The sequence below is a fragment of the Periplaneta americana genome, chromosome 11 (assembly GCF_040183065.1).
Source record: "Periplaneta americana isolate PAMFEO1 chromosome 11, P.americana_PAMFEO1_priV1, whole genome shotgun sequence".
In the NCBI taxonomy this organism is placed as follows: domain Eukaryota; kingdom Metazoa; phylum Arthropoda; class Insecta; order Blattodea; family Blattidae; genus Periplaneta; species Periplaneta americana.
In genome coordinates, this window is record NC_091127.1 from 13,634,865 (window position 1) to 13,661,564 (window position 26,700).

Here is a 26,700-nt window from a genome sequence, read left to right on the forward strand (position 1 = left end):
CCAATATTCGAATAAATGAAATAGATTTACTTCTGATATTTTATAATACGTTAGAAAATACGTAAATAAATTATTTAAGTTATATTGCAAAGAGGGGTGGGGGATGTCTGCTAAGATGACATCTATAATATATCCAATGGCATTTTCTAAACTCGGAATCTACAATACACGTGACAAACATGACAGTGTAAACACACTTCTAATAGTAACATAAATCAAAGGGAACATATTAAGTGGAAAGTAGTTTCATTGTTAATAAAGATTTGCCATTTACCAAAAGCTAGTATTATTTTTAAGAAACGAGTGAAATCGACGCTGGTAGCCCTAATATAGAAAAAAAAAAAATCAGATGTTATCTTGCACTGAGAGATAAATTAATGTTTCACTATCCCAAACCCATAGACTGCTCAATTTCTATTATTCTTATTATAAAATTGACACATTGTTTTTTTTTTCCTTCCATTTTTCATTTGTATTTATACTTGTGTCTTGCATTTGTATCTGTTCTTATATCTTTTTTCATGTTATCTCCATTTTTTATGTTCTAATCAAATATTTGTACTGTGTATTGCAATTGGGGCTTTGCCCTGTTATAGACATAAATAAATAAATACATAAAAAAAATAATTTTTCTCCATCCCAAGACCACAATCTGTTCAATTTTTGTCTGTCAGTCTTAATATCAAGAAAATATAATCTGTCTACGAACTTCCAAATCTAAAGGAAACCCTAGTGTTAGTACTAATATGTACAGAAGTGGCACATGTAAACTCAGAATCCCTAATGCTATTGAATATGAACAAACTACAGTTACGTCAATAGAAAGTAATAAAATTGCCCTTAAAACACAAAAATAAAAACCTGCAAATGCAAACAATTATGCACGTACTGAACAACACTTACCAAATGTCAGTACTCCTATGGCAGAGTTAACCAGGAATGACCCAAAAGAATAAAGTGGAAGATCATAGGAAATGAGAGATGAACGCACCACCTTTATTGCCCATATGGAAGCACCAGCAGATACAAGATGGGCAAAGGCAGTGCTGTAGTATGTTGGCATGTTGCGTTTTAACCTATAATATCACCCGTGAAATATTCATTAGATAAAAATGACACTAGATTTAAATAATGTTTAACATATTTTAAAAAGTTTACCCTACCTAATTACACTTTTTATGTAACCAAGTTTAGATATGATTTTAATTAAATATATTCACCAAACTGAAAATGTATGAAATCATATACAGTAGAACTTGGTTATAGCGACCTCGTTTTGTGCGACATCTCGCCTACAGCGTCAAATATTCTGTGGTCTCAACTAATTCCCCATAAGACATATGCTTTTCTACCTTGCTTAATACAACAACCGTATATGTGTCTACCTCGCATATAACGTCATTTTCAACCTCAGTTTGGAATACAATTTTCTAAGAACCAAAGTATTTTAAGAAATATTTTGTTGAAATCTGGCAAATCCTTTACTGTTCCCTTCTATCATAGACCTCTGGAATGCAGGCAGATTCCCCATCCCATTGTAATCTGCCCGAATTCATGTGGTATTAATGGTACCTGCATGCGGTCAGTTTCGACAGGAAGTTTTCACTAAGTGCACACATTTTAACGCAGTATGGCCACTAAAAGAAGTGAGTGACACTTTAGAAGCCATTAGAATAATTGAGAACATTTCTATGAAGCTAGAGGAGGGAGCAGTGAAATTGCAACTGAAATAATGAACATAGAATTAAATTAAGAAAGTGTATATTGGGCAAGTAGGAGACAACAGAGTAAAATGACTGATTACTTCACTCCTCAGTAAATAAGTTTGATGATTAATGAACAGACTGTTTTAATACAGAATACTGTATTTATAATTGTACGTGTATTTTATTGTGTTCATGGTATGCTTAAAAGTGAATACATAAATCTAAAATAAGCCTAATTATGTTTATTATTTTTCATTTTCCACCTCACTAGACTGATAATGTGAATCTCGGTTACTACGACACTCGTTTATAACAACATAATTTTCAAGGTCCCTTGGATGTCGTTATAACCAAGTTCTACTGTACTTCAATATGCTTTGTAAATTAAACAACGCTGTAATTGAAATTACTATTAGATTCATATAGCTCATGCTTGAATTTGATGTTACATATGGTTACACCTATCTAAATGTCCTTGAAATATATCTAGACATTCATATTCGTCTGCTGACAGAAGAATTAAAAATGTGTGCTTGTAACCATATCTGGACATATGAGAACACACAAAATTTTGGGCAGAAAGGTGGAAAGGATAGCTCGAAAAGAATTTAGTGCTGTGTACATGTCTGTCTCCAGAGAGTTCACAGCTGTCTCTTCTTTTTTCACATTTTTTTTATTTTCCGTAATTTAAAATGCTTTAATTTATAACGACCTAACCATTGGGCCAACTGGGATTCAACAAGCGACTTTTTCTCATTAATTCAGTGTCCTGTTCACTTATCTACATCACAGCTTGACAGTTGACACGAAACGAACTTAAGTGATGCAAGGGTACTTAATACACTTATGCACCGTTGATGTCACTATTATAATTTATTAGGCACAAAATCCAGCCAAACGGGGAGGGGGGAGAGAGGTGTCCGTTTCACACCCATTTATCTTTACACAAAGAGAGAAAACTATCCTCTTCCTTTGAGACCTGTAGCTACTTCTAATCTTCAAGTAATTCGTTTTCCAGTCTGTTATTTAACGACGCTTTATCAACTGCAAGGTTATCTTAGCTTCAAGTAGCTCTTAATGCACATCACTCTGATATGGATGAATTATTCATCCATGCAGCATGGCTTAAAAACTATTTTCCTGATATCCACATTATAACAGGTATGCCTAATAGAGAACACAAAAAATAAGCTACGGTTCTGTTATTGTTATAAAAAATTAAACAATATTTCAGTAAAAAGGAGTGAATCATCCACGTCACTAGTTTATAATAAATTCCTAAGTCCGAAAGCGGTAATAATAGGCCTACTAAATGTCTTTAATGCAGGCCTACTCTTTCTCAAACACGTTTTTGCAACATTCAGAGACTTTAATTCCCAGTTTCTTCATGCATATGATAGATTTTTAAGATAAGAAAAATTGCAAATCAAGAAGACCAGTCATAAGCCCTATCTACTACGTACTCGTATAATTAAAGCCTCTGAAAATATATTTTATTTCCTTAACCACAAGACAGTGCAAGACAGAACTAATTATTTTGTGTTCATTTTGCCTTCCAATGCCTTTTTTTTTCAACAAAATCTATCTCTATGCACAGAAATGCTTGCCATGTCTGAGAAACATGGTACCGTAGGATTCCGATAACTAGCATAAATTTTACACAAGACAGTTCATTAACAAAGTTAAAAGTCACAATATGAAAATAATCTATTACAAAACGGCAAGACGTTAACTTTTTCTTTTGTTACATCATGAACTTCTAAATTACCCAATGTTTCGTTGGTCAAGATAGACATAGTATAGCAGAAACATACAGTTTCTCTTGCGAATTTACGATTAGCTTACTAATGTTATATGGATTATGGTAATATTTTTTAGTATTTGCCATTTGACTGCTTGAAACTTTTTATCCAAAAATTATGTTGTCAATGTCTATTATTTTATTTTAAGAATACAAATGAACGTAATATATAACTGTATTAAAATGTATACTTTTTTGAAGTAATAATTTTATTATAGAACCAATCAAAATAAACAAATGTACCACTCTTATCCAGTCTTTCCATTTATATTCTCCATCATACATATCATGGTTTATGTTTATTAATATATGGGACACTCTCACCCTTGGCACATTTTTGTAAAAAAAACTTTCTGATTTTTCCGGCGCAAATAAACTTCCTGTTATTAGCAAGAAAATAAATTATTACATAATGTGGGCGTGTCCTTTACGCTGTTCATTTGTTTACACAGCAAGCAAATCTAAAACACTGAAGTCTAGACTTTACTGTTTTATAAAGAAAATACAGAAATGGTGTTCACTAAGTATTTATGTGACTATGATTTACCTACTATTAAATATGATGACGAGCTACATAAACTGTGCGGTACAATTACCTTAATTGTCAAAAAATGAATATGCACTCACACTTATCAAGAGACGTCTGCAATTCTGACAGTAACCTTAAATGTCAAACTTAATCATTTTGTACGTTTTGTAGATATAATATTTCCAATATTCAAATTAATATTTGTCGCGCAATATTTCCATTTCAAAGGAACCTCAATGTCTAATGCTATCTATCAATTTAATAATTGAATAACAAACTCTTTTATTGACATTCCAATTTCCCTACAGTCTCAATATTTCCCTCCCACCACAAATACCAAATTTACCTGTTACTATATAAAGACGTGACTTTAATAGTTGGAATACCATTTATTTCAGACACTAACAATATGCTATTATCGGTCATTATATATATAAGCAAGTTTCCTGCACTACATAAAAGCCGATCATGTGATCAGAGATAAAAGTATAGTTTTATAATAGTTTTATGAGAGGATATAATTAGCTTATAAAATGCATTTTCACTCAGCTTTCCTAGGAGAAATATGGTGTTACATAATTTTTAACACGTATAGTATAGAGTTCCTCTATAATAATTGAGCCTGAGTGAACCTCGGGGTCATTCTAAACGTTTGGTGAACTCTCAACAGTTCAACACCACCCGGGATCGAACCCGGGACCTTTCAGTCCGTAACCAGTTACTCTAATGGGGGAATTTACACACACATTTTAATTTAATTTTCGAGAAACTAAATATAAAACAACATAATACTAGCCTCTGCATTCTATGGAAACGAATGATGAATGGAGATATGATGTTCGCCACAGACTGTATTACAGTAATTTGTACTAGGCTGTACTGATTTGTATTTTCACAGATTTTGTGAACGTAAACATAAATGACATTCTACATTGTCATATTAATTTGGAAAACGCTTGTGCTTCCTATTTTACAATTATAGCATAGTGATTTTAATGCATTGTATAATATAATTTGGAATATAATAAAACTATTTTCTCATTTTGGCTTCGAATTTGATGTCAACTGGTGTTTACAATGGCAACAATGACACTTCGTGTAGGTAGTGTACAGAGTGGTAAAATTCACAGCGAACGTAAGGAAATGCGGAAGGTTGCTGTGACAAAAAATTTTGTAGACGAAGCCTGTAAGTGTTTTGATAATTTTATAGCAGGTAGCGGTTAGTCAATGCTTTGAACTCGTGGAATGTGTGAGGTTATGTATAAGGTGGGCGAAACGAAGTAAATAAACTTTGGGAAATATCAGTATATGGACACCTCACTGACAATATACTAAAAAGAGCAGATTTGTTTGTGTTTGTCGAATGCGCATCATCATGCTTACGAAAAGACACTTTTCAGTGCCAATAATTAATTTTTTGTGCACAAGGTTGGAATTTTGGAAGAGGGAAAGAAAGATATCCGTGTTCTGAAATTTATCCACTCGATTTTTTTTTGTGGATATACGTGGTCACATATCAATATTTTCTACTAACACAAAATAAAAAAAAAAGAATATATTTATTAAGGAATGTAGTTGAAAGAGCATGATATTGTAAACATGAGTTTCAGCAATAAAATAAAAGAGAACATGAAAAAGTTAACAAGTTTATGAGTTATGAACTCGTGATTCCATTTTTTTTATACTATTCTTTATTTTCTCTTGAATGAAAGTAGGTACTGTACACACTGAAGGTATACTGTTTATGTACCAACATCATCATTTATTTCAGGTGAGATAGGTGAGGCAGAAGGCGTTCCACTGGGTGAAGATGTGAAGAAACTTGCTTCGGCTGCTACAATTGATGAGCAGCTCATTATTGTAAAAGAGGTAAGTTTTGGATTACTGCAAACTTTAGCAACATGTGTACCAGTATCATGTTCACAAAGAACATGGTGAATGTACAACAAGTATTTTTAACAAAATAATCTGCCCTCAATGAGGGTGACCATAAAGATCCAGAATAAAAGCACTGCAGAATAATTTAGAAAGACAAAAATATTAAATACAGGAATTGTTTAGTAAAACATCCAGAGAAATGCAAACCCAATAGAATCATCAATGGCCAAAATATAAATGGTAATGTAATATTTGGATTGAATCCTTAAGAATATTCAATAAAATTTTTTTAATTTAAAAAAATCGGAGACTGAGTGCTTTTAAAATATTCCATGTGAATTTAGAAAGTGTGCCACGCGCACCAAACAAAAGATCAGAAACACTCCACTGACTAGTGGGAAGGTTATATTTCTCACTTAGATATGGGATGCAGGACTCATAAATGGAAATCTTCTCCTCATCAACGTGTTGTGCCTGCAGGGCATCCCTCTCAAACCGGATTGTAGGATCAAGAACTATTCCCTTAGATTGAGTCCTGTGGATGGCTACAATATCTGCTCTTCTGTTCGAATCTAAGGAGGAAATGCAGTGGATTTCCTCATATACCTCCCATCCGCGACGCTTGATGACATCAGCAATACCGGTCCTGGCCTTACGGTGTCGATTGTTGCGCAGCAGCTCCGTTTTTTGACAGAATCCCAACACGTGACCAAGAGTTTCCGTCTCGTTGCAGCCGGGATGGCGACAACGGGTTGTGTTGAAACTTCTGCCGGGCACAGATCTAACCGCAGATAGATTGCTGGACATTTTAATTGCATTAATGTATTCTGAAATTGATAAATTTGCTTTTGAAGACATCCAGGAATTTGCCTTTGGGCACTCAGGATACAGGATAACACCTTTGCCCTTATGAGGTAATTTACACCATGATTCAAAACTTCTGTTCTGCAAGATCTCCCTCAATTGTCGACCTTTAGTGTTGGGAGCAATAGAAGACTTATTGATGTTTAGTTTACGTAGACTTAGTTGCTGTTCTACGTGCAGGTTCCTTTCAAAGTTAAGATGCATTCACACCCGAAAAAGCGAGATGCTTAAGGTTGAGTGTGACCAATAATGAAAACTGGATAGAAGAAGAAGAAGAGTAAGAAGAAGAAGAAGAAGAAGAAGAGGAAGAAGAAGAAGAGGAAGAAGAAGAGTAAGAAGAAGAAGAAGAGTAAGAAGAAGAAGAGTAAGAAGAAGAAGAAGAGTAAGAAGAAGAGTAAGAAGAAGAAGAGTAAGAAGAAGAAGAGTAAGAAGAAGAAGAAGAGTAAGAAGAAGAAGAAGAGGAGGAAGAGGAGGAGGAGGAAGAAGAAGAAGAGGAGGAAGAGTAAGAGGAGGAAGAAGAAGAGTAAGAAGAAGAAGAGGAGGAGGAGGAGGAAGAGGAGGAAGAAGAGGAGGAGGAGGAGGAGGAAGAATGTTAACTGTAATTACACATAAAATTTAAAAAGAATAAGAAAACAAAAACAATCAAGCAAACAGACATAGCCTATACACAAACATACTAAGTTAAGAATACGACATTATTAAAGTGACAAAAATAAAGGATAAGAATTTACATGATTATAATTTAAAAAAACAATTCAGTCGCTTGTTTTTTTTTTTTAATAATGTATTGACAGATTTGTAACTTTGAAAGATAGGAGGATTAACTTAGTACACAAGGCCCTTTTCCAGCAGCTAACACTGATTTCCAATTTCATATTAAAAATGTTACATGGTCATCATAGAAGTTTTTTTAACGATATATATTTTGAATATATATTATATTGAGACAGTGCTGGGCGAAGTTCCTGGGTTGCTCAATCGATGGAGCATTGGCATGCTTAGCCAAAGGTCTCGGGATCAATACCCGACTCCGGAACAATTTTTCCCTTGAAATTATTCAAGTCTGCTTCACAGGGAGCTCTATCTGAAAGCTAGATTTGCATGACATATATTTTAATAAGATAGTTAATACTTCTCAGTATAGCAATAAGCGTTTGTTCTTAGACATGTTTGTTTGTTTGTTTGTTTCAGATTGTTAAGAAGAATTTAGGCAAAAAGGAAACATTTGAAGAGACACGAACTTCTAATTTCTGCACTCGGCTTCTTGTTGACTTGTATCTGGTGTCGACTCCAAAGAACCCAATGAAAAATGCCATTGCTAGGTGTGTTTTTAATCCAATGAATAACAGGAGTTTAGCACACGAATGTACTTTCTTGATTGTCAGTTCTTTGTTGTTCTCAAATGGTTTTTGAGTATTCGATTTTGTGTATTTGCACTTGCATCCCACTTGTTTAGTCAGCAATCCGAAGACTGGTTGAAACCTTATAAGTGACGTCAATCAATAAGGCATCACTCATGAGCAGGGTTGAGCGAGTAAATTATCTGTACGTATTTTACGTGTAATTTACATGTAAAATACGTAATGTAGAACATTGTTTTATACACGTAGTAATAAACTAACATTTATTGATTTTGACAATCTAAACATCAATTACTTCATTCCTTTTAAATCCTGATAAGAAAAATGTCTGTTGCAGCAGAAAAAAAAAAAATATATTTTTTTTGTAATTTTGTACTATAGTTTTTACATAGATTATAACATTTGTTCATACATACTCTAATACTTAGAAAAATAGCAATGTTTTGCTTACTTTCAGTTTGTTTGTTGGGAAAACTCCATAACATCCTGACTAATTAATTTTTTAGGGGACTTTATGTATATTATAAAAAAACAACTAATAATGAATAAACTTAACATTTAGCAACTAATATTACTTGTTAAATACATTTTAACAATAAAAATAAAAATAATTAAACTAAATAGTTTTTATTGATTTCCCGAAAGTTTTGTTTTTGTCACTTGTGGGGTTTTAAAAATAAACGATTCTAGTGATAAAGGCCTTTTATAGTATAACAGTTTAAGATAAATATTATGATTTGAACATAATAATTAATTAACTGTGGTAAATGACTAATCATCAAAGAGTTGGGAAGCATGGCTGGATAGACTGTTTGTGTGTCAGAACATTAATAAACTTATTTTTTAAATTTTTGCTTCCAGTGACATTACTATCTTTATTGGTCGTAGGCCATGTGTACAGTTTTGTGTAGAAACCTTTCACGTCATCCGCTATGAATTGCAAAATCTTCTTAAGGTCTCCATTTTTTTTAACATTAATTGGTAGCCTCGAGTTATATCTAGGTTTGTTGACAGTTCAAGCTGTAAATTTTCATCACAAACTGAACAAAGAAAGACTAAAAATAAAAGTTTTTGGAGGTTTTTTACGTATTTTACATTTATTACGTTAATTATGCATTATTTACGCATATTTTACTGTAATGTAAATAACCTTTTTTTATGGGTAAAGTTCAAACCCAGCTCATGAGGCATCTAAGCCAGAGTTAATGGGGTACCTATCTAAATAAGGACCAACAACAAATCTTCTTCCTCCCATGTTCTGAAAAAATTTTTCACTAACAAGCAAAGGTTCTGATGGGGGCAGATAAAAAAGTTAAATTTTTTTCTTTCAACATGTTAATAATGTCAAAAGAAGTGCTTATGCAAATTTTGGCCACTCGACCGCAATTACGAGGGCCGTAAAAAAATAAATTCGCCAAGGGCCGTTAACAGAAAAGAAAAACAATTTCATTGGACAAATTTATTGCAATGGACACAGGAATTGTTGAGCTATTTTTCAACATATTTTCCATCGGAATTGAGACATTTTTCATATCATGGGATTGACAGAGAGAGGTGCAGACGAGGCCAAACGCTGGTTCCGATTTGAGGCGGCAGACTTCTACGACACAAAAATTGATCCCATGGTATGACAAATGTCTCAATTCCAATGGGGATATGTTGACAAATAGCGCAACAATTGCTGTATCTGTTTCAATAAATATTTCCATGCAATTGTGCTTTTTTCTAATAACGGCCCCAGGGAAAATCACTTTATGGACGGCCTCGTAATTGCGGTCGAGTGGCCAAAATTTGTATAAGCACTTCTTTTGACATTATTAACATGGTGGAAGAAAAAAAATTAACTTTTTTATCTGCCCCCATCAGAACGTTTGCTTGTAAGTCTTCTAAGTAGATGTCGAACAGGGTAGGTGATAAAAGATATCCTTGTCATACTCGTCTTCCTGTTTCACTTCCCTTTGACATTTCTTCTCCTACCTTGACTTTGACTTATTTAATATAAAGGTTACGGAATAGTCTCCTCGCTTGTATTGGATGTGTGGGAAGAAAATTAATATTGTCTTCTTTTAGGATGTTCCTGACATTGCCTGAGAGTATGCATGGCGACATTGTTGCCTACTTGGCAACACAGCTGCAGGAGATGATGAGGCTTTGCAGGAGCCTGGAAGAGATGAACTCAGCCATCATCACAATCAACTGCTGCTTTGATAACTTTCCAATTGGCGTGCAGGCGGTTGGCCACTGTTTCCTGCCTACACTGCAACTAGTGGAGACGTGTCTCTCCTCTTGCATTGCAGAACTCAGGTACTGTCTGTTAATTACTCCAACAGCTCTACCAATAGCTTGATCAACAAATATGTTGTTGTTTTCTAATGCCAGGCGTTTGACAATAAAGTCATTTGACCTCTTGCACTCCAATATTTTTCAAAGATATTATCATGGCCAGCCACTGAAGCACAGATTTTGAGGTGTTCTGAATTCATTTCTTGGTTTGAGTTGCACAATAGGCAGTTAAGGGACTGATATATTCCAATTCTATGCAGGTGTTTGCCCAAACAATCATGGCCTGTTGCCAATCTAAATGCAGCTACAGACGATTTTCGTGGTAAATCGGGAATTAACTGTGGATTATGATGCAGAGATTTCCATTTTTCCCTTGAGATTGTGTTATCAAATTTTGTTTGTTTAAGTCTAAGTATGTAGATTTAATAAATCTTTTCACAGAGTAATAAGTAGATTTAGTAACAGGTCTGTAAGTAGCAGTGCTGCCCTTCTGTGCTAAAGCATCCGCATTCTCGTTTCCCAGGATTCACAATGGGATGGTATCCATTGGAATACAATTCTTTATTGAGTGATATTAATTGAGAGAGCATTTTAGTTATTTCTGCTGTTTGAGATGAAGGTGTGTGTTTAGAGACTATTGATAGAATAGCTGCTTTGGAGTCTGACAATATAACTGCATTCCTAAATTTATTGATGTGGCATAGAAGATTCCTGAGACATTCACTTATTGCAATGATTTCACCATCAAAACTTGTTGTTCCATATCCAAGAGATCTATAAAGTGAGAAGAGACAGCACGTAACACCTGCACCTGCACCTTGTTCTCTGGAGATCAAGGATCCATCGGTGTATAAATGAAGCCAGTTTTGTGGAGGGTACCTAATATTAATTGTCTTTAAAGACAATTGTTTCATTATTTCAGTACTTACTTCTGGTTTCAGTATTTCTTCTGTTAAATTTAGATTATATTCTATATTTAATAGAGTTAAAGGGTTTGGTTTAATTTGTAAGTTTTCTTTTAAATTCCGGATATTGATTTTCTGTTTTAATTCTTGAACCATGGATATGAAACTTTTTTGGGTTTTCAGTCTACAGAGAGGACTGTATGAATGCCAATTGTTTCCTGGTAATCTGATAAGTTTTTCACATTGAATCAGTGCTTTTGATCAACAGATATAACATTATTAGATTTAGATTACATTATGGACGTAGAGATTAGACGATGCAAGTCTGTTCTGTTTACTTCATATTGATAATGTAGCTTCTCTTATTTCACAAATTTTATTGACTCTGTAGCAGTCTTCCGAGATTTTGCATCATGCTAGGATTCGATTTTATTTTTGTGATTTGGTTATCAGAGTCTCACACACAATGTACTGTATCTTGGACGATATATTGTCGGTGTTTCTTTCTTGAAGCCCACTGATTCAGGGACAGATTCAACACTTTACATAGAAATAAGGCAGCTAAGTCTTAGGCTTCAGGTCATTAAAGAGAAAATACTGTTATAAGACGAGAAACTTGGATAATAAACGAGATTCATTTCGTGCATCTAAGTTGAGCTTTGCTGGTAGGTGGGATGTCATTTCATTTGAGAAACTATATGTTGTTTGAGAAAGGCAACTCACAACACTGAATTTACACACTTAAGGGGTTAGGTACAGCTTACAACAGTAAAATTTTGGAAATATTCAACATTTTTTCCTCCATTACTGTATCTTGTACAATAATCAAAATTAGTATGTGTAAAACACTGTCCTTCTGCTATATGAAAAAAAAAAAATATATTTTTACGATTTAAAAAAATTATTTACATTTTTTTTTTATTTATTTATTTTTTCTCAAAATTCAGTTCACTGTGCAGTGATGAAGCGTTTCCCACATACCTCAAAAACTATCCAACATTCTGTGATGAAATTTTTTGTGTGTATTTATGGAAGTCATATCTATAATATGATCCAAGTTCACTTGTCTACCTTTGATAGATTGTCGATAAAAAATAAATTCATTTAAGAATGGTCAAGTATCAATATCTTTTTCTAACACAAAATAAAACAAATATTATTTATTAAGGAATGTAGTTGAAACAGCATGATATTGTAAACATGAATTTCAGCAATAAAATAAAAGAAAGAGAACATGATAAAGTTAACAAGTTTATGAGTTATGAGGGAAACACTTCATCACTGCACAGTGAACTGCCACCATTTTTACTTTTGAAAAAAAAAAAAAAATTTTTATTTCTAATCGTAAAAATATTTTTTTTCTTATAGCAGAAGGACAGTGTTTTATGCATACCAATTTTCATTATTGTACAAGATACAGTAATGGAGGAAAAAAATGTTGACTATTTTCAAAAATTTTACTGCTGTAAACTGTACCTAACCCCTTAATTCTTAACATGCTCTTTTATTTTCATTGTTATGTATTTTTTTTTTACTTTCAGTTATTTTTTTTGTTATTTGGAAATTCTTGTTTATTGTTGCTGCCAAATAATAAAAAAAAAAAACGTTACAAAAAAAATAATAAAAAATAAAATTTTTTTTGTTACCTAAAAGACCAGAGTTCGATTCATCTTGCTGCCTTGACCCTTTTTCAGTGTGAAGCTGTCCCCAGCAAGACGCATGGAGGTTTGTCAGATGGTACATGGTGCCCTAAGAGCTGCTGTTGCAGTACTGCAGAAGTACCAACCCAATATCAGACAGCTGTTACAGAGCGAAGTAGGACTGAAGGAAGATCAGTCATTGTCCATTACTATTCATAGCCTGACTGCCCTTCTGAGTTTGGACAAACAGAGCACACAGCCAAGTGAAGTAGATGTTTGGTAAGTTTCAAGTGGTTTGCAAGATAGGAATTTCAAATGTCAGTAGGTTAAAGTATGGTATCGCTAAACAAGTATCTCTCTCTCCCTCTCCCTCTAACCACCTATCCACTCCTCTTCCCCACCCGTCCCCATCCACCTCCCTCTCTCTCCCCCTCTCCCACTCTCTCCCTCTCTCCTCCTCTCTCATTATGCATCACAAATCCCACTTGGACTTACTAGGAATTTAGGTGTCAATATGGAAAACTGATGTTTTGGTGAAGTAACTAAAGGTACGGTCACACGTCGCTACTTTTGCAGCGCAACTTTTGTACTGCAGCTGCAAAAGTTGCGTGTTGTGTTCACACGTAAGCCAAAAGTAGCACGCTGCATGCTACTTTTTGTGCTGCGCAACCCGAGTGCAGCAAAAGTTGCAACTGGAGGTTGCGAGTCTGTTCACACGCAAGGCGCTACTTTTGCAGCCGCAGTCATGCTGCACGTTTCCATCTCCGTGTTGACTTCTCAATATACATTTTGTGGTTATGTTCGCATTATTAAGAAACTCATGCGAAAGATTACTTATCTATTATTTGCTTTCCTGTCCTAACTAATATTCAGAAATTGGCATTATTTTTACTATAAAGCTTTTAAAAACGCCTATATACTTAAATGATAACCAACAGCATATTCACGTGATCAATGTTGGCAACCCTCCTGTTTGAAACTACACTACAGAATATTAAAAAAGTGAATTATATCGTCAGCAAATATGCTCAGACTGTGTTGTGTATTTAATAACTGTTACAAATAATTTATTTTCATCACATTTAACATTAAAATATATCCAAACAATAAAAGTATCATTGGCACATTTGGGTGGTAGCACTGGTTGCAACCGCAGCAAAAGTTTCAACAAAACCGATATCAAAAATGCTGCGGCTGCAACCCTGAGAACCCTGTTCACACGTCGCTACTTTTAAGCTGCGCGCGGCATGGAAAAGTAGCGAGCAGCAGGTTCGGCAGCTGCTACTTTTCGGGTTGCACCATTGTTCACACGTCGCAGTACGAGAGTTGCGCAGTTTTTTGTACTGCAGCGCTGCAAAAGTAGCGACGTGTGACCGTACCTTAACAGCGCTTCGTGATGAAGCGAAATTGTGGGAACGAATATGATCAGCTTCTTTTGCTTTCTCTCCAGTAGTGCTCTTACATTGTTTGCAGTGCTAAAGTGTCTTGTCCTGGTGTTGACAACCTGACCTCTCTGCTGGAGTTGGTGTGTGCACTGATGAGCTATGCAGACCTTCCACTAGATACTCACACCAACTGCGGGATGGTGCTCATCTTTCTGAGGATATTGCTGCAAGGAACATCGAGCAAGGTGAGTGTCAGTATTTTCTTGTTACAGAATCCATTCTTATGTTCTTATCAATGTACAGGAAAAACCGTAAATAATCTCATTCATTTCAGGGGGTTATTCTTTGAGATATTTCAAACGAAAAAGTTTAATACGGTTTTGCTTATTTTTGCTTCCTTTTCGAGATAAAAATCGTTTTATATAAAATATTTCATAGCGTGTTTTGGGAAAGCTATTGATTTAATTCCCAATATGCTCAATTAATTTAAGAGAGCAGTGCATTATGATAATAAATGATTGAAAGAATTTTAGTTTTGTCCCTTAAATGTGCAGAAATTTGATCCAAACAAATGTAACATTGTAAAATTCCTTTGCAGAACGAAAAATTACATTTGTTGGGATCAAATTTTTGCACTTGAAGGACAAAACTAAAATTCTTTCAATAATTTATTGTCATAATACACTGCTCTCTTAGATTGACTGAGAATATTAGGAATTAAATCAACTGCTTTCCCAAAACACACTATAAAATGTTTCATATAAAACAATTTTTATCTCTAAAAGGAAGCAAAACCGAGCAAAATTGTATTACATTTTTTGTTCGAAATATCTCAAAGAATAATCCCATGAAATTAATGACATTACTTACAATTCACCCTGTATTTTTTTTTTTTTTCTGTTTTTGATTTATTATTTCTTATCCTTTACCTCCTCCTCCTATTGGTAAAGAATTAGGGTACCAGTGCCTATTTCTAGGTCAGAGTAAATTGCTCTGCCCATTTCTTATGGCATCTTACACTTCATTGTTCCTTTGTTATGTAAAGTGTATTTGTGATTTTGAAGTTCTGATGAACAACAATTACTGTACATATTCTCCTCTTCTTATTAATATATTTTTTCATTAGTTTGCATTTATATTTGAATTATAGTCACTAATAATTACAACTTGTTTGTTATAAGTTGCCACCGACAATTTCTATATCCTTGAACCTATCTTGATGTCACATTAGGTACTTACTGAGCCATGTAAGCCTCCTGACAATAATACTTTGATTATTATAAACAAGTTTTCAATATTTAGGGTGTAGTCTACTTGTAAAATTGGAACAGATGATTTCTCTTGACTCCATTAAATGACATTTGTGAGGTCTCGCATAGACATTCAGCTGCATTGCACAAGTTTCATCAAGTAACATGAATGAAAACTGGAAGAACATTTTGATTATCATCTGTGATGAAATCAAGGTGTGATTTGGAATTTATAGTTTCTGAAATTTCAGAACAAATCTAACATTATGGTCACCGAAACTTTGCCATAAAGCCATGATTTGATAACAAACCAAGATTGCCAATTCATTTTTAACTAGACTCATATTATTCTCCTTTCTTCACTGCATTTGACATTATGGTTGTACTTTGTAATGTTACAATTCGATGCCTCATAAATCAATGACTGTATTGTAGTTTGAAGTGCAGAATTTTAAGTTTACAGTTATTGCCTTTCATTCAGTTTAGTGAGTCGTAATTTGAGGATTGAGTTGAAGGAATCTTGGGACTCGTAGATCGTTGTTCTTCACGAGCATTTTCTATCTCCCAAGTATTTCTACAAAAATTTTAGGATTATTTTTTCTTCACTTGAACATTTTTTACTTTTAAGTTTGATGAAAGCTTTCAATTGTATGCAATTTACCAAGCAATAAAGAAACTAAACAATATTGTCAAAATTTCAGAATGTTCAGGATGTTATGCAATCCTCTTCAAGGCGTTCTGCGACAGTGTATTACTTTTTCATGTCATTTGAAATGTGTATGAAAGATGAATAATATTTAGAAATAGTTTAAATTGAGCACAATGTGTTAATTTCAAGAAAGAAGAAATATTTACTTGAAAGAAATCTTTTGTGATTGAATAAAATTTGTGAAGGCTGCATACAATTGAGGATACATTTAAAACTGCTTTTCTCTCTGTGTTTTATTGTAGACCATCAAGAAACTAGAGATGCCATGGAGAGTGGATCTATCAACTGATGTGTGCCAACTCAGCATTTACTGCGGCATGCTTAATGTTCTCAGTGCTTCAGAGCTGGGTTGCCTTCATCCTGACACTGGCACACCTCTTATACACTTCATATTCCGTCAGCTGTATGAAATTGGTCAGAGGTAATATTGTATTAACTTCTTATATTACATTATATTACATCAGCAGCAGGATATTATATTCCAAAATATCAAGAAAGTTATTTCATACCATGTTCAGCCTCCTCCAGTCTTGACACTGAATCGCTAGCTATTGATGCTGCTCTTCAGTGTGTTACTCAAATTTCTGAAAAATCTATTTGCATACTTACCGACTCCAAGGGGGCTATATTTAATACAATTAAATATGTACCAAACCTATATGCACATAGAATTATTCCAATTCAGAAACAACTAAGTAAACTAAAAGAACTCCAAAAGGAAATAACATTTCAATGGATACCTAGTCATTGTGGTATACCTCTAAACGAGAAAGTCGATAATATTGCAAAACAGGCAACATATTTTGAACCAAGTGATATCTCTATCCAGTGCTATTGCTTCAGTAAAGTCTCATTTTACAAACCTATGGATCAACAATTGGCTCTCTTCTGACAAAGGAAAAATTTTACAGTCTGTTCAAAAGAAACCAAATGACCTGGAAATGTACAAAAACTTGCCCAGACATGTTCAAACATTTTCAACAAGAGCCAGAACAGGTCACATTGTCACACAATTGTACCTACACCGATTTCACCTTTCTGATAATCCTACTTGTCTGTGGTGTAATAATCATGATGAAGATCTGGAACACATTCTTCTATACTATCCAGCCATAAACCACAAAAGAATTAAATTAAACTCATCAATACCGGTTACAGAAAAGACAGCCCTGCAGTATATATTGACTAGACCCCAACTCTGGCTACTAGCAACAGGCATCTATAATGAACACCGATCAAAATACCCCTCATTTCTCGTGAAAAACAACAACTGAATAGACTACAGTGGACTATAGTGGACTTTATGTTGTCAGCAAACAGCTGGATACATTAAGAAGATTGATTGATTATATTACATTAACGAGCTTCTTGTGTCATTTCATTCCTGTGTTATTTTTAGATAATCTCAGTACAGAATAAATAAGATTCAGATTCATAGTACATAGTTACAATCACGATTGTTCTTTGATTAATTTTTCGTGTTCAAAACATATTACCCTGTTTCACCTGGTGTTTGCATATTACTGTGCTAGTAAGTTGTACATTATGACAGCTGAAAGCATCAGATTGACATTTTTTTAATTTGTTATTTTACGACGCTTTATCAACTGCTGTGGTTATCTAGCATCTGAATGAGATGAAAGTGATAATGCCAGCGAAATGAGTCAAAGATCCAGTGCTGAAAGTTACCCAGCATTTCCTCTTAGTAGGTTGAGGGAAAACTTCAACCAGGTAACTTGTCCCAACCAGGATTTGAACCTGGGCCCGCTCGTTTCACGGTCAGGCAGGCTGACCGTTACTCCACAGTGATGGACTAGATTAACATATTATTATACATCCCTAATTTAGTAGTAATTTTTTTTTTTTTCCATGTTGTTCAAACTTCTTAGGTGAATCCGCAGACAACTTTTAGCATGCATCATGTATAGGAATGATATATAAATGATAATCGAATGCTAGTATTGGGCTATTTGTTTTTGTTTTTTTTTTCTTTCGGAGAAGGGCCTACGGGCAAGCACCGCAACCTTAGACTTATTGTGCAACCTTCTTTTATTGGAATGATTGTTGAAGTCCTTAGAATCGGTCTTCAAGCGCATGATCCACTGCATGGTGCCATCGTATCGATAAGTCACATCAGTCAGTTCTGACTGGAGACTGTTCCTCCGTCTGCCTGTGATGTTATTCTGCAGCCTCCTCAGATCGATGGCATCTGTTCGGAATTCATGTGCCTGAATCTGCTGCATCCTCAACCAGAAAAACATGTTGCCATTGATTCCATGACTCACCAAGGCGCCATCTATCTGATCCCGATCACCCACAGTCCACTTATTAAGCCCCCTGCGGCTTCACTGAATATATGCAGTTCCCACAGACAGATGTCGCCTATAGGCAGATCTCAAACTATGTCCACCATGTCCTCCTGGTCGACCTGTAAACTATTGAATGATTAATGGAAATGATACTAATGAAGGCGAAATGGGTCTGAAGTCGAACACCGAAAGTTACCAAGCAATTCTGCTTCGAGTGGTTGAGGAATAACCTCAGAAAAAACCCCACTAGGTAACTTGTCCCGACAGGAAAAATTTTACAGTCTGTACAAAAGAAACCAAATGACCTGGAAATGTACAAAAACTTGCCCAGACATGTTCAAACATTTTTAACAAGAGCCAGAACAGGTCACATTGTCACTCAATTGTACCTACACCGATTTCACATTTCTGATAATCCTACTTGTCTGTGGTGTAATAATCATGATGAAGATCTGGAACACATTCTTCTATACTGTCCATCCATAAACCACAAAAGAAGTAAATTAAAATCATCAGTACCAGTTGCAGAAGACACAGCCCTGCAGTATATATTGACTACACCCCAACTCTGGCTACTAGCAACAGGCATCTGTAATGAACACCGATCAAAATACCCCTCATTTCTCGTGAGAAACAACAACTGAATAGACTACAGTGGACTATAGTGGACTTTATGTTGTCAGCAAACAGCTGGATACATTAAGAAGATTGATTGATTGATTGATCACATTGTGGGTGTCATGGATTGTGGATGTGTTGAAGTCCCAGTGACTTATGCACCAACGAACTAAGATGAATTTAATTTCAGTGTGAAAATGATTAATATACTGTCTAAACCTGATTAAATTTTGTAATATAGAGGGAATGGGCATGAAATTTCATTGCTTAAAAATCGATATTTCAAAGTAGAATGGCACAGTATTAGGGAACTCTTGATGAGAAAGTTGTATTACAGTAAAATTGCTTTCTTAACAACAGAAAATAAAGGACGTGTTATGTGTAATTTATTTATTTGTAGAAGCACTGCCGACTCTGGGATGGTGCTGGTAGTGAGTCGAGCCCTTCTTCTGCTGTCCCGCAACCTGCTGAACATTGGCACTGTCACTGTGGTGGAGGGCATACTGCTGGAGATGCTGCAGTTCATGTGGATACACCTGGAACATTACATGGACAGCGTACGACACAGCGCTGCAGGCATCCTGCACAACTTGGTCAAGCTGGGAGCACTCCTCCAGAACGAAGGTTCGTCACTTGAATTCTTTCTTGTGGTCTGATCATAAATGTCACTTATGTCCGTAATTTTCCAGGTGGTTCGATTAGATTGGTTTGTCTTGTGGTAGTGTGTATGATGAAATCTAGGAACAGTGCTAGGGATTAGTTTTTATATACTACAATGTGTGTGCAAGGTTTGTGATGAATAATAGTGCAGGGATGCAGAACTGGGAGAGAGAGGGGTGGAAGCACGTGAAAGCATTAGTTCCTCTTCCATAGTCCACGAGCGTTGAATGACGTCTCCATGATCCGTCTTCAGCCTGCCTCTCAAGTATTCCCATTTCAGAAATTGAGTTTAACGCTGGCAAATAAGCAGAATTTCAGAAAGGTCTTAGTAGACCATTTCTAGAGGGAATGAAAACCAACCAATCAACCAGCTAATCAAAAATTAATGTAATGAAGCTCGAAACTGAGATGGTCTTTCATCAACAGGACCGATGTTGCATTTCCAGAACATTTTGTCCAAGTGGGCAAAGCAGTTTTGGACATAATTTTCTTCATATACACTACTTTAATTTTCCTGCGTATTTAATTCAACATTTCTCAGCTATCTGCAAATGTTAGTAGCATAGCTGTAGGTCAGCCACCTGATGGCATGGATTTCATTCAATTCCTGCAGATCCTACGAGATTTGTTCTGGAAAAAACATCTGTGTGAAAGAGCTCTCCCAGTATTTCAGTGTCATCTGCTATTCTCATTACAATAGTGTCTCATTGTTACCTTATCATTTCATCATCATCTGTGCAGTTAATCCAGCTGTTAAAGAACTGCTACAAATCTTAATCCCATAAAAAATAAAACGATCTGTTCTTTAAAACGTGCTTGAGCAAGGAAAGGTAATTTTTTTTAAGGATTTTCTACAATGCTGTAGTTTTCCTGAAGCAAATAAATTTGTAAACCATAAAATATCATTGCTCATTTAATTTTTTTCTCCATTGTTCCCAATCCCATGCAATTGCATCTTGCAATCCTTTCAGCCCCATGCACTGTCTCACTCCTTTCATCCATTTTTCAGTTGGTCTTCCTTCCCTGTTCCTTCCTTCTGGTTCCCATTATATCACTTTCTTCAGTATTCTTTCATCTTCTATTCTCATTACATACCATTGCAATCTTTTTTTCATTCACAATTGAGGACTTCACCCGAATAATGGTGTATACGCTTATACATCCTTTTCCGACGATCAAGGGATTAGATAGTTGAATGTACATAGTACACTGTAGTAAATTTTCGTGAGTCTAGCTTCAATACATAACACAGGACACAATGTTACGCATTTACGTTGAACAGGTGAACGCACCTATTACAACGGCAGTCACATGCTGTTGCAAGCCGTACTGTAGTAGGCTAATATTCGATGTTTAGGCCTACTTCAGGTTGTCAGTTGCAGCAGTGAATCATGATCGAAAATATAGGAAAAAAGAAGCTTGTGAACAAAACTAAACTGAAAACTGAATAAAGGAAAATGAATGGAAATAGTGGCAAGTCATACACAACTTGTACAGGCAAGGAAGTGGAAAAGAAGTCATTTACACCGGTAAGAAGATAATGTATGAAAATGTGTACACATGAAATTTCGAAGGACGATCAACTCTCTATTTTTAAACGTTTTTGGGACATGGGTTCGAAATTAGAATATTATTTTATTACTTCTTGCCTTGAAAGAGTGAATCTAAAAGCTAAGAATCTTCAGTCATTCAAGGAAAGGGATAATGTGTGGAAATGTAGTGTTTTCTGTAATGGGGGTAAAAAATTGATGTATGTCGAAATTTTCTATCGAGTCTATTGCAAATTTCAGAGAAACGATTAACAACAGTTCAGAATAAACTGGTTCCAGTTGACATACTCAGTGATAAAAGGGGTACAGACTTAAATCGTCCTCATACAATCATGATGCAAAAGTATAAACAAGTGCAATACAGTACATGAGGAGTATTTTCAGCTTGGACCTCATAATCTGCATAATTTGTTTCCTTCAACATTTGGAAGACGGGAATGGAAGTGTCACAGCTGAAACTTTTGACTCCAACACAAATGAACCCAGTGCCTTTGAAACCCTCCAAGGCGAAGGACTTAAGAGACTTCTTACAGTTTTTAGATGAAGATGTCCAAAGTTGGCTGAACTCAATGCTGAATAAAGCCAGGACATCATCACACAATGGTGAAGATGACTCTAGCAACAATAGTGATGATGCATGAAGAATAAAAAGACATAAAGTACGAGATGTTCCCATATATAATTAATTTTTATGCGAAGTTAGACACCTAGAACATCAGAATAATTAATAACAGTACTAAAACATATTGTCACCGGAAAAGGGCGTATACAGAGTTCCATATTATATTTATTTACTAATAGTAGAACATACTCTTTGCTGTTATGTTTCAATAATTTTGTTTTAAATATCCTCGAAACTATTTAACAGTGATGAAAACTTTTTCGACGCAACTATGATGAACCTGACAGCTGACAAACATTGAAATTAGTTTATATCAGAACTACATTTTGCTGTATACGCCCTTATTCGGGTGATGTCCTCAATTTCTACATTCATTATCTCCCTTATTACTAGGGACCTGAATTTTTAGCATCTGTTTTTCTGAAATTAGCATATACTTTTTCCAAATTAGCATCTGTTTTTTTTCCAAAGGAAACTTTGTGCATTCTACCTTTCATTTCGCAAAAAATAACATTGTGTACAGTTCAGCGTTTTCCTCCTTCAAATTACAGCACCATCCAAAACACATTGTTTGTTGGTGTCCACAATACTTGCAAATAACATGCTGAAAATGTTTTATTCTCTGTTCTTAAAGCATTAAATACTTTCACTATGTCATATTTTTCATTTTTCACCTGCTGTTAAAATAAATTTCTTAAATGAATTGTATGCACTTTGAATTTCTTGTTTTGGTCTACTCGAAAATCCTGGAAATATATCAATATTTGATTCGTCAACATTGTTCAATAGAACTACATTCTTTGGGTAGAATATCTTCGCTACAGCCTCAAAGTTCTTTCGGCCTGGGTCCTTTTTCTTCAAAATTGACAGTTTATTTTTTTCTGACTGAGAAGTTTTGGAAAACACATCTTTACATGTAGCTACATACAATGGACTTAAAAATTGTCTTTAATTTTTTTTTTTTTTTTTTTTGAGATTTTCACTTAAAAAACAGCATTTTACTAATAAATCGTTATTAAATAGTATTTTTCTCGCGATTTTGCAATTTGATAGGAAATTCAAATTTTTTTGCTCTTACAATTCAACCAGAAAATCATGCTAAATCATCTTACAGATGAACAAAAATACTTTCTACCCCACAATTAAAAAATTTGCGAAATTTTCAGATCCCTACTTATTACTGTATTCCTTATTTTTCCCCTTCTTGACTTTCTAGCTGCTCTTCCCCGAAAGTACACTTCAGTGGCTCTTAGTTTTCCTTCTTGTACTCTATTTATTGTCCAAATCTCTGCTCCGTACAGCATTATAAAATATTATATTATCAGAAGATTATTTCAGAGCTGGAAATAATATAATTTTGAATTAATTATTTTTACAATACAGAGCTGTTATTTTGTACGCAGGTTCAAATGGATGTGGAGTGATAACAACGATAATGAAGGAGGTTGTGCAGATTCCAGCACAGAAGAAGTCCAAGTACATTGGTTTGGCAGCTGTGGCAGATGAGATAGGCTGCCAGGTGCTCATAGATCAGATGCCACATCTCGTCAAGGATTTGCTCAAGGCCCTGGCTGATCCCAACCTTACAAGTCATGTGAGTGCACCCATGTGGTATTAGATACGGGGAATTGCTTAACAATACTTATGGTCTTAAATAATGCTTCAACTTTTACATGAAAAAGTCTAGTGCAACTATATCTGCTTATAGCAATTTCTTATACTGTATTTTAAGAAAGTAGTAATCTTGGAAGTAAGGATTTGATCTCTTGACATGATGACAGATATTACCCAAGTGCTGAATAGTCGCCAACAAACATCATAATATTCACGTTTTAAAATAATAAGTGAAAGGAAAAGATATTGAGAGTTTTGAGTAATCTTTTTCTGTACACAACTTTATGTATAATAATTGTATTCTGCGTGTCACTTTACAAAACGTGTATTGAAGATAACTGATGTTACCTTTAGGTCATACCTGCACAAACAACGCTCAATGAGCGCGGGCGCTCCTTCAGAGCGGGAGAGCCGTGTTTATTGCTCGCCGAAACGGAGAGGAAGATACGTCAGAATGACATAGACTTGCTATAGGTAGAGGAGAGGGAAACAACCACTCAGTTATCTAGTGGAGTGCAGTGTGTAGGCCTATTCTCAGTAACTGTTTCACGTTGCTTACCTACTGCTACAGTACAGTATGGAGGAATCTAAAACACGGAACATAACATTTAACATTTAACGATTTACAGCTCTTAACTTATTGATCTTCAATGTCACCTAAGGGCTAAAGAGTTTTACAAAAACTAAACATTAGCAATAATATCCACGACTACACAGGCTGGCTGTGAAAATGATTGCTATGTTTGGCTCAACATTTATATTTGTGAGCAACTGTTTTCTATTATCAACTTTAATAAAGACAGACATCGAACATCTGTAACTGATGTTTCATTATGATCAGTAGGCTACTGTTCCTTTCAGCTGCCAACAGCATAAAACCTCGTTTTGATGTACTGATAAATAAAAATATAACAAAATGATATTGTACATTTAAGTAGCTATAGAATTTCTATTATTTCTGTAAAATAAATATTTCTTTATTAATTAATAATAGTCAAAGATAGTTTTGCAAGCACTGAACGGGAATTCATTTCATAAACACTCGTAATAGTACTTCATTTTGTGTATATTTTGTACGAGATCACCCCTTCTTCCAGTCCACCCTTATACAGAGCGCAGCTAATATCTGCATTCCGCTCATGAGCTGTGAGCTGGCTCGGAGAGTGCAAACCTTGTGCAGGCCTGCTTTAGGTATTGAACAACAACAAAATTTCAGTCATACATACTTACAGTACATACATAACTTACGTAGTGTTCTGCCAAATGGCAGGTTGCAAACTCAGCATTCTCCAATCTTTCCCATTTTCTGCCTTTATCTTTGTCTCCGCATATGATGTCGTTTATCATCTGACATCTTCTTCTGTCTTGAACTCTTTTTCCCGTTCACCATTCCTTCCAGTGCATCCTTCAGTAGGCAGTGACTCAACAAATTCCTTTTCCTCTTCCTGATCAGTTTCAGCATCATTCTTTCTTCACCCACTCTTTCCAACACAACTTCATTTCTTATTCTGTCTGTCCATTTGACATGCTCCATCCTTCTCCATATCCACATTTCAAATGCCTCTATTTGCTTCTCTTCACTTCGTTGTAATGCCCATGTTTCTGCATCATACAGTGTTACACTCCACACAAAGCACTTCATTAGTCTCTTCCTTAGTTCTTTTTTCAGAGATTCGCAGATAATGTTCCTTTTTGTATTAAAAGCTTCCTTGGCCATTGCTATCCTCCTTTTGACTTCCTGGCAGAATTCCATGGTACTGCTTATAGTACACCCCAAGTATTTGAAGCTGTCCACTTGCTCTACTGCCTGATTTAGTATTCGCAGGTTTAGCTTCTTTATTTTTCTTCCGACAACCATGGCTTTCGTCTTGTTTACATTTATCTTCATCCTATAATGCTCACAGCTGTCATTTAGCTCCACTAGCATATCTCTTAGTATTGTCTGTTCTTCTGCTATTTTCTATTTTCGTTTACTCATTTCAAAGAAACCTTTATTTCCAGCAATGGAAAAAGAAACTTTATATTACAATGCCGGATAGATCCAGTCTTACTCATCACATCCATTAAAATTTCCACTGGTTCTCAGGGCATTAACACATAGAATTTCTGTTCATGAGATAAATATTAAAGGAGATTTCTGAAGTTTGTTGAGTCAGCAAGGCGTGTGATTGCAGGTGTCGTCTGCAGTAGAGCGCCTCATGCTGCAGCATGCGGGCGAGGTGCGAGATGCTGCACTGTGGAGAGACATGTGGGTCACGCCAGTGCTCGACATGCTGGCTTGGGTGCCCCCCTGCCAGTGTGGTCCACTGCAGGCCATACTGGCTACAGCTGTGAGCCGTGTTCCCGGCCTGGCGTCCCATATCTTGCCCTCCAGCCCCACGTCAACTCACTTGCGAACACTTCTTGCCTGTTTCCGTCTGGCCCGCAGGCAGGGTGCTCTAGATGGGCCGTCCAGACCAGGCATGTGGAAGGGTGTTGTTGAGCTTGAGATTTTGGAGCAGGCTCTATATCACCAGGACAGTGAGGTGAGGATGGACTTCTAATAAAATATTGGTCTTGTAAACCAAAAATAAGGAACATCTTTTAAAACTTCAGAAAAAACATGAAGTCTTTTCATTAATTCCCAAAAATAATATTTTAAATAAACTATTTTCTGATACTATAAATATTATAATTATAATATTAACTACAGGAATACTTTTTACACAAATAAATCATCCATGTATTCTTAAGGGAATTTAATTGAACAAGTCATTGAGAGTGTGTTAATCCATAAAATCAGTTTTTGTGTTTTTATTAACTACTAGCCATACCCATGCACTCCGCTGCACCTGTTAGAAATAAATATAAAGTGATTACATAATTAAAATAGGACGTTTGATCCAGGGAAGATTCGTGTTTGATAGAAGGATAAATCGTTTAATATGTTACTTAATTTAAATTGTATTTAAATAATTAAAATGCGGTCATTTTGGTCCAGAGAGCAATCATTTGGTGCAATGACAATTCCTTTAAC

The 26,700-nt window shown here is 35.3% G+C and overlaps 1 protein-coding gene across 1 annotated transcript in view; it reads left to right on the forward strand.

The window, feature by feature from the left end:
• Positions 1-4,968: 4,968 nt before the first annotated feature.
• The window catches only part of THADA (Thyroid adenoma-associated protein homolog), a 65,997-nt gene continuing 44,265 nt past the window's right edge, over positions 4,969-26,700 (forward strand). The window contains exons 1-10 of the mRNA XM_069839026.1: positions 4,969-5,222; positions 5,808-5,905; positions 7,970-8,100; positions 10,210-10,443; positions 13,022-13,246; positions 14,441-14,597; positions 16,554-16,732; positions 19,639-19,862; positions 23,474-23,664; positions 25,859-26,209. Of these exons, the coding sequence (XP_069695127.1) occupies positions 5,114-5,222; positions 5,808-5,905; positions 7,970-8,100; positions 10,210-10,443; positions 13,022-13,246; positions 14,441-14,597; positions 16,554-16,732; positions 19,639-19,862; positions 23,474-23,664; positions 25,859-26,209 (1,899 nt within the window). The 5' untranslated portion in view covers positions 4,969-5,113. The remainder of the gene's footprint in view (positions 5,223-5,807; positions 5,906-7,969; positions 8,101-10,209; positions 10,444-13,021; positions 13,247-14,440; positions 14,598-16,553; positions 16,733-19,638; positions 19,863-23,473; positions 23,665-25,858; positions 26,210-26,700) is intronic.